Source organism: Meles meles, chromosome 16 (assembly GCF_922984935.1).
Source record: "Meles meles chromosome 16, mMelMel3.1 paternal haplotype, whole genome shotgun sequence".
Taxonomy (NCBI): domain Eukaryota; kingdom Metazoa; phylum Chordata; class Mammalia; order Carnivora; family Mustelidae; genus Meles; species Meles meles.
In genome coordinates, this window is record NC_060081.1 from 60,897,733 (window position 1) to 60,909,743 (window position 12,011).

A 12,011-nucleotide genomic window follows, 5' to 3' on the forward strand; every position below is an offset into this window, starting at 1 on the left:
TTATTTATTTGACAGACAGAGATCACAAGTAGGCAGAGAGGCAGGCAGAGAGAGAGGAAGGGAAGCAGGCTCCCTGCTGAGCAGAGAGCCCAGTGTGGTGATTCCAGAACCCTGGGATCATGACCTGAGCCGAAGGCAGAGGCTTCAACCCACTGAGCCACCCGGGCGCCCCAGGAATATTTTTTTTTTTTAAGATTTTATTTATTTGAGAAACAGAGTGAGTGAGGGGCAGAAGGAGAGGGAGAAGTGGGCTCCGCTGCTGAGCAGGGAGCCCAACATGGGCCTCAACTCTGGGATCATGATCTGAGCTGAAGGCAGACGTTCAACTGACTGAGCCACCAAGGAATACTATCTTCTTAAAAAAAAATCTGATTTTGGAGCACCTGGGTGGCTCAGTGGGTTAAAGCCTCTGCCTTCGGCTCTGGTCATGATCCCAGGATCCTGGGATCGAGCCCCACATTGGGCTCTCTGCTCAGTCGGGAGCCTGCTTCCCCTCCCCTGCTGCCTGCTTCTCTGTCTACTTGTGATCTCTGTCAAATAAATAAAATCTTTAAAAAAAATCTGATTTAATGTAACCACATAAAAATCTTAATTAGGAGGGGTGCCTGGGTGGCTTAGTCATTGAGCATCTGCCTTCAGCTTGGGTCATGGTCCCAGGTCCTGGGATGGAGCCCCGCATTGGGCTCCCTGCTCAGCAAGAGGCCTGCTTCTCCCTCTCCCACGCCACCTGTTTGTGTTCCCTCTCTTGTTGTCTCTCTCTGTCAAATAAATAAATAAAAAATCTTTGAAAAAATATTATTAATTAGGAAAGAACTTTAAGCTGTGAGTCTCATCTGGAGAAATGTCTGAATGGACTCCTAAGAGTGCTTTCCTTAATTCAGTATCATAATTTGCTTCACAATTTCGTTCCAAGGGCTTCAAGTCGTCCTGTTTCTTTATGCATCCAAGGCATTTTTTGAATTGAGGTGAAATTCATCAAACATAAAAATAATCATTTTAATTTTTTGACGACTCATTATTTTGATACAAGAAATAAACCCTTCAACCTACAGAGTGTCACTTGTTTTCATATCACAGAGCAAACTTGCAGAATAGGAATCTGTTACGAGCTCCAAGAATATCACATATGCTTTAGGAAAACTCATTGCTATTCGGATTCAAACAAACATCAGTATGGAAGGTGTAACTAACTACTTCCCTCTCCTGATTATTTTGTAATTTTGTAAAATCATGACTAGGAAAGCTAAGTTAGGATGTCACGTAATTATGCCAGACTCTGATAAGGGCAGTGAAGCCAGCCATATGAATCCAGTTAAACTACAAAAACATGACCTTTTATTGTCCTTCTCTCCTGTTTCTAGAGTAGGAAGGCTTTACTTTATAGCCCATGGGTTAGCAATACGCTTGAATTATAATATGTAGGTTCTGGTTATACTTTTAAAAGAAGCCATGAAATTCTTGAGGGGTTGACTGCTGATCTGGTTTTACTTAGATGTAAAAATTTATGTAAGCAGTCCAGTTGATAGGCCGTTAATGTTGGAAATAACCAAGGCTTGGGGCGCCTGGGTGGCTCAGTCAGTCAAGCGTCCAACTCTTGATGCTGGCTCAGGTCATGATCTCAGGGTTGTGAGATTGAGCCCCGCTTTGGGCTTGGCACTGGGCATGGAGCCTGCTTAAGATTCTCTCTCTCCCTCTGCCCTTCCCCACCCCCAAAGATAATAATCAAGCCTGTACTCGTCAACAAGTCCGGTCAGCCGATCAGGATAATATATAGATAATACTAGAACTTTAAGTGACACATCTGAAGTTCTCATGGTAAAGTTGGGGCTCCATTAGCTGTGATTATCTTCTTTGATTTTAATGCCCATCAGTCTTTACCAGCTAGAGCAGCCACTACCTGGTAAAACTGCCATAAAGTCTGACCTCCAGCTGCCTGACAAATTCATTGCGCTCCTGCCCAGCCCAACCTCGAAACCACTGATCCCAAAGACGTACTTGGCACTCAGAGATGTGAGGTAGTCGGTTTGCTCCAAAGACATTAAGCTGCTCCAGCCCTCCCAGCAGTGGGTGTAATTTTCCTGGCACTGCCTTAGCTACCAGGTCCTGTAGGAAACCTTCATGCTGGGGACCTAACCAACTGGCAAACCAGTGCAGAATACACTTCATCTCCTGGGAAGTGATGTAAGACATTGTGGGACGGGAAGAGTTAGTAATACTCTCTGGTACTGAGGGAAAGGGAGAAGGGAAGGATAGTGGGATCAAAGACAAAGATGATTCCAGTGGCATCTTCCCCTTTCCTCTCACAGGGACCCAGAGACTGTCACAAAACTGCTTAAACTCCAACTGTTGCCGCCAATTCCATGTTTCCTGAAAATCCTAAGCAGGGCCAGCCCCTCATTTTACTTTTTAAAATAATCATTTTAAAGTGTCACTTAGTGGGGCACCTGGGTGGCTCAGTGGGTTAACCCTCTGCCTTGGGCTCACGTCATGATCTGAGTCCTGGGATCGAGCCCTGCATCTGGCTCTCTGCTTAGTGGAGAGCTTGCTCCCCCAGCCCCCTGGGTCCCGCCTGCCTCTCTGCCTACTTGTGATCTCTGTTTGTCAAATAAACAAATAAAATCTTTAAAAAACAAAATTAAAGTGTCACTTAGTAAATTCACACTATACAACCACCTTCTAGATCAAGTTCTAAAATGTTTTCATCTCCTCAAAAAAATACCCTGTATTCAAGCAGCCACTCCCCAATCTCTTCCTAGCCCCCTGGAAACTACCAGAACATTAACCTTGAAGTTACACTAAGGTATTTAAAAGACATAAAGCAGGTATTTAAGAAGGTATAGGTTGTAGAAGGCTGCAGAATTGCTTCTAGTCATGCAAAAACAACACAAATACAGTGTCTTTCAATATCTCAAAAACTCTGTTTTATTAGCTATTTTATGTACATGGATACTGTCTTAAAAATTGATAAAAACATATCCAGAGCTTCTTATATAGTCAATGTACAATGCTCATGTATATTTTCCACATTAATAAGGAGGATGAAAATGACATAATACTTACAGCTACATAAAAATATATACAACGACTTTAGACAAATTTGATGTTATTTGGCTTACAACATGTGTAGATACTACACAAAAAATGAGGATGTAATTTTCAGAAAAGTAATGTATTACCAAAATCACTTTTCTTAAAATTTAAAAATAAAATTCCTGACAATAGCAATTACAAATTTACAGCCAAATCTTAGACTAACTCGAATTAGCCAGGGTTAGATATAAGTTAAGTTAAACATTTTGTATTTAAAAAAATAAGGTTTGCAGTTTAAAAAACATACATTTCATAACTTTCTCAAAATTAATTAAGAATGGTTTATCCATGTCCTTCCAGATTCTGGAAACACATTAGAAAAAGTGAATATTGAACAGCTGATTCTTTGGAAAGCTGCACCTAAGTACCCCTTTTATTAGGCTGTGACATCAACTAAGAAGGCTTAGGGTTAGAAGGCAAGAAGCACAGTAATGCATGGGCTCAGGTACAAATCTGCTTATGCTCAAAGAGAGAAAGGGCATGAGAAGGGAGCTAGACAATCCAGAATGGCAGTGGCACCTGGATGTGGAGTTGCCACAGTGGGTCAGAGGCGGACTAGTGCATCATCCTTTGGCCCAGGTGCTTTGGGAACCAAACCCTACTCTCAATCTCTCTCTATATATAATTTTTTAAGTAATCTCTATGCCCAACATGGGGCTCAAACTCATGACCCTGAGATTAAGAGTCTCATGTTCTACCAGCCAGGTGCCCCTCTACTCAATATTAAATTTAGAACAGAGATATCTCAAAGCATGCTTATTAAAAACAGATTATTTACCTTCATATTACAAAGCACAGAAGGAGGAGACCATTTATTTTAAAAAATGAGCTAAAAAATTATGAGTTATCTCCTGATTTCATCTTAAAAACTAAACCAAGGAGTAGACATTTAAAAAATTCTTTAACTACTAAAATGTTTAAAAGACACTTGAAATATTGCTTTCTAGTCCAACTCAAAATACGCTGTTAACTACATTTTGGATAAATGTTAAAAAAAAGAAAAAGCACATAATTTTGGTACAATGTTTTGTGTAATTCGATACTTTCCATCTACAGGGCTGAAAGTTTTGAAGGATAGAGCCCCTAACACTCTGCCACCTGAAAGTGCTTTTATCATAGAAATAGGAAGGGCATTAATAATTTGCTCTCTCGCTGACAACATCCTGTAGTCGTTTAAGCAAAACATCATCATTTTCTTGACAGAGGCGTTTGGCAGGTGATTCTGCATCACCATCGATGGCTATTGCTCGCTTCTTGGTTCTCTGTTCACCCTGCCTTATCATATTGTTGATATCTTTCAAACTCTGCAAAACAGAGGAAATGTGTGAGTAAAAGGGGGGAAAAAAGAGGAAATAACAGCAAGGGACTAATAAGCTAACTATTTTCTCCAGTACTCTATCCAAAGCTCAACAGTAGGGTAGAGATTATTATTATTTTTTTAAAGATTTATTTATTTGACACAGAGAGAGAGAGAGAGAGAGAGAGATCACAAGTAGGCAGAGAGGCAGGCAGAGAGAAGGGGAAGCAGGCTCTCCGCTGAGCAGAGAGCCTGATGTGGGGCTCGATCCTAGGACCCTGAGATCATGACCTGAGTCGAAGGGAGAGGCTTAACCCACTGAGCCACCCAGGTGCACCTTTTCTTAACTTTTTAAGTAATTTCTACACCCAACATGGAATTCAAACTTACAACCCAAGATCAAAAGTCACAGGCTCCACTGACTGAGCTAGCCAGGTGCCCCAGAGATTATTTTTTGAATCTAGACTAACCTAATAAAGATTATTAGAACTCATTTTCTCATGGCTTTGAAGATTGGATTGACCTTGGGATGCCTGGGTAGCTTAGTCGTTGAGCGTCTGCCTTGGGCTCAGGGCATGGTCCCAGGATCCTGGGATCGAGACTCGCATCGGGCTCCCAGCTTGGCGGGAAGCCGCTTCTCCCTCTCCCACTCCCCCTGCTTGTGTTCCTGCTCTCACTGTGTCTCTCTCTCTGTGTCAAATAAATAAATAAAATCTAAAAAAAAATTGATCTTATATTTATTAGTAGTAACTTTGCAGACAAAGAGCAAGATTTAAGATTACTAACTGGTAATCTGAAATCCAATTTTTAACACATGTATATAGGTTGTTTCGGAGTAAGTCTGTGTGTACCTTACCTTAGAAGGGCTGCCGTTGAACCTATATAGCAGAGCACTCCTTGGTGTAAGGCCTGACCCATTCTTATGTGGGGAAACATAAACGGAGTGTTGCTGGGAAATGCGTCGTGGTGAGCCTGGTTGTTGCTTAATACGTGGAAAAGGAGAGAGAGGTGGAGCTTCCATCTGAAATAACCGAAAGTAAATTTTTGTAAGATAAGTTTCTTTTTTTGAATCCCACCACTTTGTATGTGTTTTCTTGTTCTTCTTTTTTTTTAAAAGTAGGTGTCATGCCCAGCAGGGAGCTTGAACTCACGAACCCAAAATCAAGAGTTGCATCCTCTACTAAATGAGCCAGCCAGGCACCATCATATTTTTAATTTTTTTTTTAAATGGTATGTCCTACTTTTTTTTTTTTTTTTAAAGACTTTGTTTATTTGAATGAAAGGGAGAGAGAGAGAGAGGATGAGGGTGCGCATGGGTGGGATGAGGGGCAGAGGTAGGAGCAGACTCCCCACTGAGCAGGGAGCCTGAGGCAGGGCTTGATCCTGGGACCCCCAGATCATGACTTGAGTTGATACTTAACCCACTGAGCCACCCAGGTGCCCTCCATACTTTTATTCTTATTGAAATTTCTTAGTTAAGTGTCAGCAATACTGTAAGAGTTTATTTATGGCTGAAAAAAGCAAAGACATGGTCCATTACTCCCTTGTTTTTCAACCATTACTAACAGATAAACTAAAATTTATTTTCCTGAATATTTCAGGAATCCTGAAGAATTCTGAGTGAGACACCCAGAAGTGGTAAGCCAGAAGCACAGGAACCTCTTGATCATGAACAGGAAGTTAAGGCAAAGTAATTGATGTCCTAACACAAAAATAATCTCTTTCTCTACACACACACACACACACACACACACACACACACACACACACTAACCAAAGTAGTAGCAGAGGGAATAAAAAAGAGACAGAATTCTCTGAGCCAGGAGGATGAGTTCCAACATGGAACAAATCTGTTGGGGAAAGGGTTAAGACTTTACATTGAAATGCAAATGATTTAGAAATAGAGGAGCAGGTACTACACTTGACTTTAATATTCTGTATAATGTTTCCATTCTGGGATAAATGGAGATGGCTCCTTAATTAATAATTTCATTCATCATCTTTACTTGAAGCTAATAAAATTCTTTTTTATTTTTAAAGCAGGCTCCATGCCCAGTCTGGAGCCCAGCATGGGACTTGAACTCACAGCCTGGAGATCAAGACCTGAGCTGAAATCAAGAGAAACTTAACTGAGTCATCCGGGTGCCCCTAATAAAAGTAGTTTCAATTGGCTAATGATAATCATACTCATGGCAGGGGAGATGGAACTGACAGAACTGAATGAACAGTCAAAACCTCTGAGAACAGTCACAGACTACACTCCCTGAAAGGGACAAGGGCAGTGAGGGACAAGGACAAGAGATACAAATACACATATATGGCTACTGGCTAGATACAGTTTCTTCTAGGTCCCTCTACAACTCATGTCTAGTCTCGTGGGAACCAACCTCAGTTTATACACTGGTGATACTTTCACAGACTTTCTGGTACTTCCTAATCTCCATAAAATGTCTTAGTGTTGCCTCTATTAATGATTCAGGTCTATTTATTTCCTTTTTTCTTTATCTTGAGAAAAACAGTTATCTCATATATAAATATAACAAGATAAATCAAAACAAAGAGAAAAAATGATCAGAATTGAATTCATTTTTCCATATTTTCATCTAGTACTTGCCCATATGTTAACATAATTTCCAGCAACATAATCACAGTATGGATAACATTTCCATGATTTCCTCTGGTCTGTGTTGTATCAATGTCTTAAACACTCTCTAATTACTAGCTTTTTTTCCTCGTACATAATGTATCAGTGGCACTTTGCCTCTGAAACACTTATTTAGTAAGCTCACAGTATTCCAACTATGACTATAAATACTCATACAGTAAAATATAAAACGTACCACATTGTCCTGATTTGACAAGTCGTATTTCAGTGCAAATGACTTCACTCTTCCTACATATATTGTATTGTAAAATTTGATAAGATCACCTCTTTCCTCTTTCACTGGTCCACTGGAACAGTCAGGTGTTTTTGTAGCATCTTCCAAGTCTGTTGAAAGAATTCAGTGTTATGATAGATACACTTTAATATATAAAGTGGTGATTTGAATTACAACTCTCTTCACAACATAAAAAAAATCAGGTTAACACAAATCTTTATGTAAAGCAATTAATGTTTTTAGAAAAGGTTCAGAAATCCATTTATATAATGTATAAATTAAATTGGAATCCTGAGAAATGCAAAAATGCAAACTTATGCTACTATATTTTACTCTAGATATTACTTCAGCAAGAGATGTTTTCACAACATTTTTTTTTTATTAAAAATTTTATTTATTTATTTAACAGACAGAGATCACAAGTAGGCAGAGAGAGAGGAGGAGGAGGAAGCAGGCTAACTGCTGAGCAGAGAGCCCGATGCGGGGCTCGATCCCAGGACTCTGCGATCATGACCTGAGCTGAAGGCAGAGGCTTTAACTCACTGAGCCACCCAGGCACCCCTTCACAACATTTTTGAGCTCATTGTCACTGGTGGCCAGAGGGCCACTAGCTCTGGACTGGGATTTAGCTAAACTGAGCTCCAGAGTATGGATGGCTGTGGCAAATCATGAGCTTTGCGTAACAAAAAGCCTGCAGATATTCATAATGGCTATTTGAGGAAGGTGGACAGACACTAAAAAGGTAAAGCATACCCTCATAGGTGAAGGAAGAAGCAAGATAAAGTACTTGTGTTTATTTTTCTGCAAATACAAGGCAGGTGATTAAGTGTTCTAAGAGCCTTATTTTCCCCAAGCACAACAGAAACCTTGGCGCTCAGTTTATAGTAAGCATCCTCAGTTATAAAGTGATAGCTTGCGTTGAGGTGCTTTCCTATTTACTGTGTTGCTCTGGGATAGCTTACTGCACCATGAAGAACTTTACCTTACTCTTTCTTTGGGAAGAGTATTACAAACCATTGTCTACTTGAACATGTAAGAATCATCTGCTTACGGGAGATAAGAAAACCCCTGGCAGTTAAAAATAATTCAGCACAGGGGCAGGTGGCTATTGGTTGAGCGTCTACTTTTGGCTCCGGTCATGCTTCTGGGGTCTTGGGATCAAGTCTTGCATGAGGCTTCCTGCTCAGCTGGGCATCAGCTTCGCCCTGTGCCCCTCCCCCTCCCCAAGTTCTCTTTCTCAAATAAATAAAATCTTAAAAAAAAAAATTCAGCGTATGAAAAAAAAGTTCTCATTCTCAATACACTGGTCTGCAAACATTGCAAACAAGGATAAAAGCATCCTTCCGTCCTAGGAAAACCAGAAAACTCAAACATAGTCCAAGGGCCAAGCAGCCCCAGGGAACTATAGGGATCTCAGTCACAGTTTGGATGTCTTTTTTTCACTCTTGGTATTTTAAAAAAAAAAATTATTTTTTTAAAGATTTATTTATTTATTTGACAGAGAGAGAGATCATAGGCAGAGAGGCAGGCAGAGAGAGAGGGGGAAGCAGGCTCCCTGCTGAGTAGACAGCCCGATGTAGGGCTCGATCCCAGGACCCTGAGTCCATGACCTGAAGTGAAGGCAGAGGCTTCACCCTCTGAGTCGCCCAGGTGCCCCTTAAAATTTTTTTTAATTTTAAAGATTTTTATTTATTTATTTGACAGACAAGTAGGCAGAGAGGCAGACAGAGACAGAGAGAGGGGAAACAGGCTCCCTGCTGAGCAGAGAGCCTGATGTGGTGCTTGATCCCAGGACCCTGGGATCATGACCTGAGCCGAAGGCAGAGGCTTAAACCCACTGAGCCACCCAGGTGCCACTACCCTTGGTATTTTTAAAAAATTTTATTTACGTTTTAAAATATTTATTTATTTACTTATTTCAGAGTGTACTCACACACGAGTGGCAGGAGGGGCAGAGGGAGAGGGAGAGAATCTCAAGCAGACTCCCTGCTGAGTGAGGAGCCTGATGTGGAGCTCAATCTCACCACATTGAGATCATGACCTGAGCCAAAGTCAGGAGTTGGACCCTTAACTGACCGAGCTACCCAGGCATCACTTTTTTTTTTTTTTTTTAAGATTTTATTTATTTATTTGACAGACAGAGATCACAAGTAGGCAGAGAGGCAGGCAGAGAGTGAGAGGGAAGCAGGCTCCCTGCTGAGCAGAGAGCCTGATGCGGGGCTTGATCCCAGGACTCTGGGATCATGACCTGAGCCGAAGGCAGAGGCTTAACCCACTGAGCCACCCAGATGCCCCAGGCATCACTTTTTTTTTTAGTTTATTTATTTTTAGCAATCTCTACAACTCAGTGTGGGGCTGAAACTCACAATTCTGAAATCAAGACTCTCATGCTCTTTCTACTTAGCTAGCGAGACACCCCTTCTTGCTATTTTTTTTTAATTTATTTAATTGTTATTATTATTGTTACTTAAAGATTTTATTTGAGAGAAAGAGAGCACAAGCAGCAGTGGGGGGGAGCAGAGAGAAGCAGGCTCCCCGCCAAGCAGGGAGCCTGATGCAGAACTTGATCCCTGGACACTGGGGATCATAACCTGAGCTGAAGGCAGATGCTTAACTGACTGAGCCACCCAGGCACCCAATTATTATTTTTTTAAAGTAAGCTCTATGCCCAATATAGGGCTTGAGCTCATGACTCCAAGATCAAGGGTCACATGTCTACCAACTGAACTAGACAGGTGCTTCTCTTGCTATTCTGAAGGATCTTAATAGGTGGGAAAAAGCTATGAGGTTAAAATAAGCTAAGGAAATGGTGCATATTATACCCTCTCTTGGAAATTCAGAATCCATGTTAGTACATTAAAGGCTCTGAGAAGGGTGCCTGAGTGCTCAGTCAATTAAGCATCTGCCTTCAGCTCAGGTCATGATTCCAGAGTCCTGGGATCAAGCCCCACATTGGGCTCCAGCAGAGAGCTTGCTTGTCCCTATCCTACTTGCTTGTGCTCTCTCTCTCTCTCTCAAATAAATAAATAAAATCTTAAAAAAGGCTGAGAATTTTTGCGTTGGAAAAAAACACATATTCATTTTAATTCTATGCTTCTCAAATTTTTTATGCATAGTCCCCCTTCCCTGTAACACCTCCTACCATCCCAATGAACAATATTTTCAAGACATATTGGCTTGGTAACGGGAGTTGTAGGTTATTCTCACTACATGGATCTATTAAAATTATTTAATATTCTTCTTGAATTAGAAATTTCTGGACATATAGACTATACATAGTATTCATATTTGTGTGTCATTCCAATTCTGGTTGTTAACATTTACATAAGGTTAAAAAGCTCTATTTATGGGGTGCCTGGGTGGCTCAGTGGGTTAAAAGCCTCTGCCTTCAGCTCAGGTCAAGATCTCAGGATCCTGGGATAGAGTCCCGCATTGGGCTCTTTGCTCAGCAGGAAGCCTGCTTCCCAACCACCTCTCTGCCTACTTGTGATCTCTGTCAAATAAATAAATAAAATCTTAAAAAAAAAAAAAAAAAAAAAAAAAAAAAAAGATGGGACACTTCTGTGCCATCTCCAAAAAAAGAAAAGAAAGAAGCTCTATCTATTTTGAAGGAATCAAGCATTTAAAACTCTCTCAACCTCGGGGTGCCTGGGTGGCTCAGTGGGTTAAAGACTCTGCCTTCGGCTCAGGTCATGATTCCAGGGTCCTGGGATCCAGCCCCGCATTGGGCTCTCTGCTCGGCAGGGAGACTGCCTCCCCCTCTCTCTGTGCCTGCCTCTCTGCCTACTTGTGATTTCTGTCTGTCAAATAAATAAAAATCTTTAAAACTCTCTCAACCTTGATGGGGCGCCTGGCTGCCTCAGTCGACAGAGTATGCAACTCTTGATCTCTGGGTTGTGGGTTCGAGTCCCATGTTGGGTGTAGAGATTACTTAAAAATAAAATCTTTTTTTTAAAAGATTTTATTTATTTATTTGACAGACAGAGATCATAAGTAGGCAGAGAGGCAGACAGAGAGGGGGGGGGGAGCAGGCTCCCTGCTGAGCACCTACAACCCCAAGATCAAGAGTCTCTTGCTCCACCAACTGAACCAGCTAGGTGCTCTTCTAGGACATTATTACTAAAGAATTTTTTGGTAAGGTCTTAAAAGTTCAGATCCCAGTAAACACCATAATGATCATGGATCTTTATGTGATTAAAAAAGAGTCTCTGAAAAAAAAAAAAAAAAAAAAAAAAAAAAAGTCTCTGACTCACCCAATTTTCTCTAAGAATTTATTCTAAGGATGTGGATCAAAGATTAAGCTATAGTGATGTTCTCATAAAGGTATGTATAATGGTTAACAATCTAAATGTCTCACACTGGTGCTCAGGTGGCTCAGTTGGTTAAGTGTCGAACTCTTGATTTCAGCTCAGGTCATGATCTCAGGGTCCTGGGATTGAGCCCTGTGTCAGGTTCCACGCTCAGTGTGGGGTCTGCTTGTCCCTCTCCTCTGTTCCTCCCTCTGTTCTCTCTCTTAAAAAGAAAATGTCTCACGTTGTGGAATTCGATAAATCATGGCACATGTGACAATCATGTACATAATAAGTAATGGAAAGCTGAGACAAGGAAAAGATGGGCGGAAGAGGCATTTTCACAACTTACCAAATGAATAATCACTGTTTGATTTTCCTTTCTTTGAAAAAAAATTTACTAGTGCCTCAAGTCTTAGCATGATGGTAACAACAGGGTGGCAGCTTTGCTGGTGG

At 41.0% G+C, this 12,011-nt stretch overlaps 2 protein-coding genes across 3 annotated transcripts in view; both read right to left on the minus strand.

The window, feature by feature from the left end:
• Positions 1 to 1,893: 1,893 nt before the first annotated feature.
• Positions 1,894 to 2,286, minus strand: LOC123926440 (uncharacterized protein C14orf119 homolog). Its single transcript, XM_045980295.1, has one exon. It carries the CDS (start codon positions 2,284 to 2,286, stop codon positions 1,894 to 1,896), a length of 393 nt encoding a protein of 130 aa, XP_045836251.1.
• A 612-nt stretch (positions 2,287 to 2,898) lies between these two features.
• Positions 2,899 to 12,011, minus strand: part of RBL1 (RB transcriptional corepressor like 1) — a 70,270-nt gene continuing 61,157 nt past the window's right edge. For both annotated transcript variants that reach the window (XM_045981769.1, XM_045981770.1), the window contains 3 exons: positions 7,228 to 7,376; positions 5,244 to 5,408; positions 2,899 to 4,394 (listed from right to left, as the gene is read on the minus strand). In XM_045981769.1, the coding sequence (XP_045837725.1) occupies positions 4,224 to 4,394; positions 5,244 to 5,408; positions 7,228 to 7,376 (485 nt within the window). In that variant the 3' untranslated portion in view covers positions 2,899 to 4,223. The remainder of the gene's footprint in view (positions 4,395 to 5,243; positions 5,409 to 7,227; positions 7,377 to 12,011) is intronic.

Coding starts and splice junctions, on each gene's coding strand:
- LOC123926440 (XM_045980295.1), bottom strand. CDS start 2,286: ATGCCACTGGAATCATCTTTGTCTTTGATCCCACTATCCTTCCCTTCT.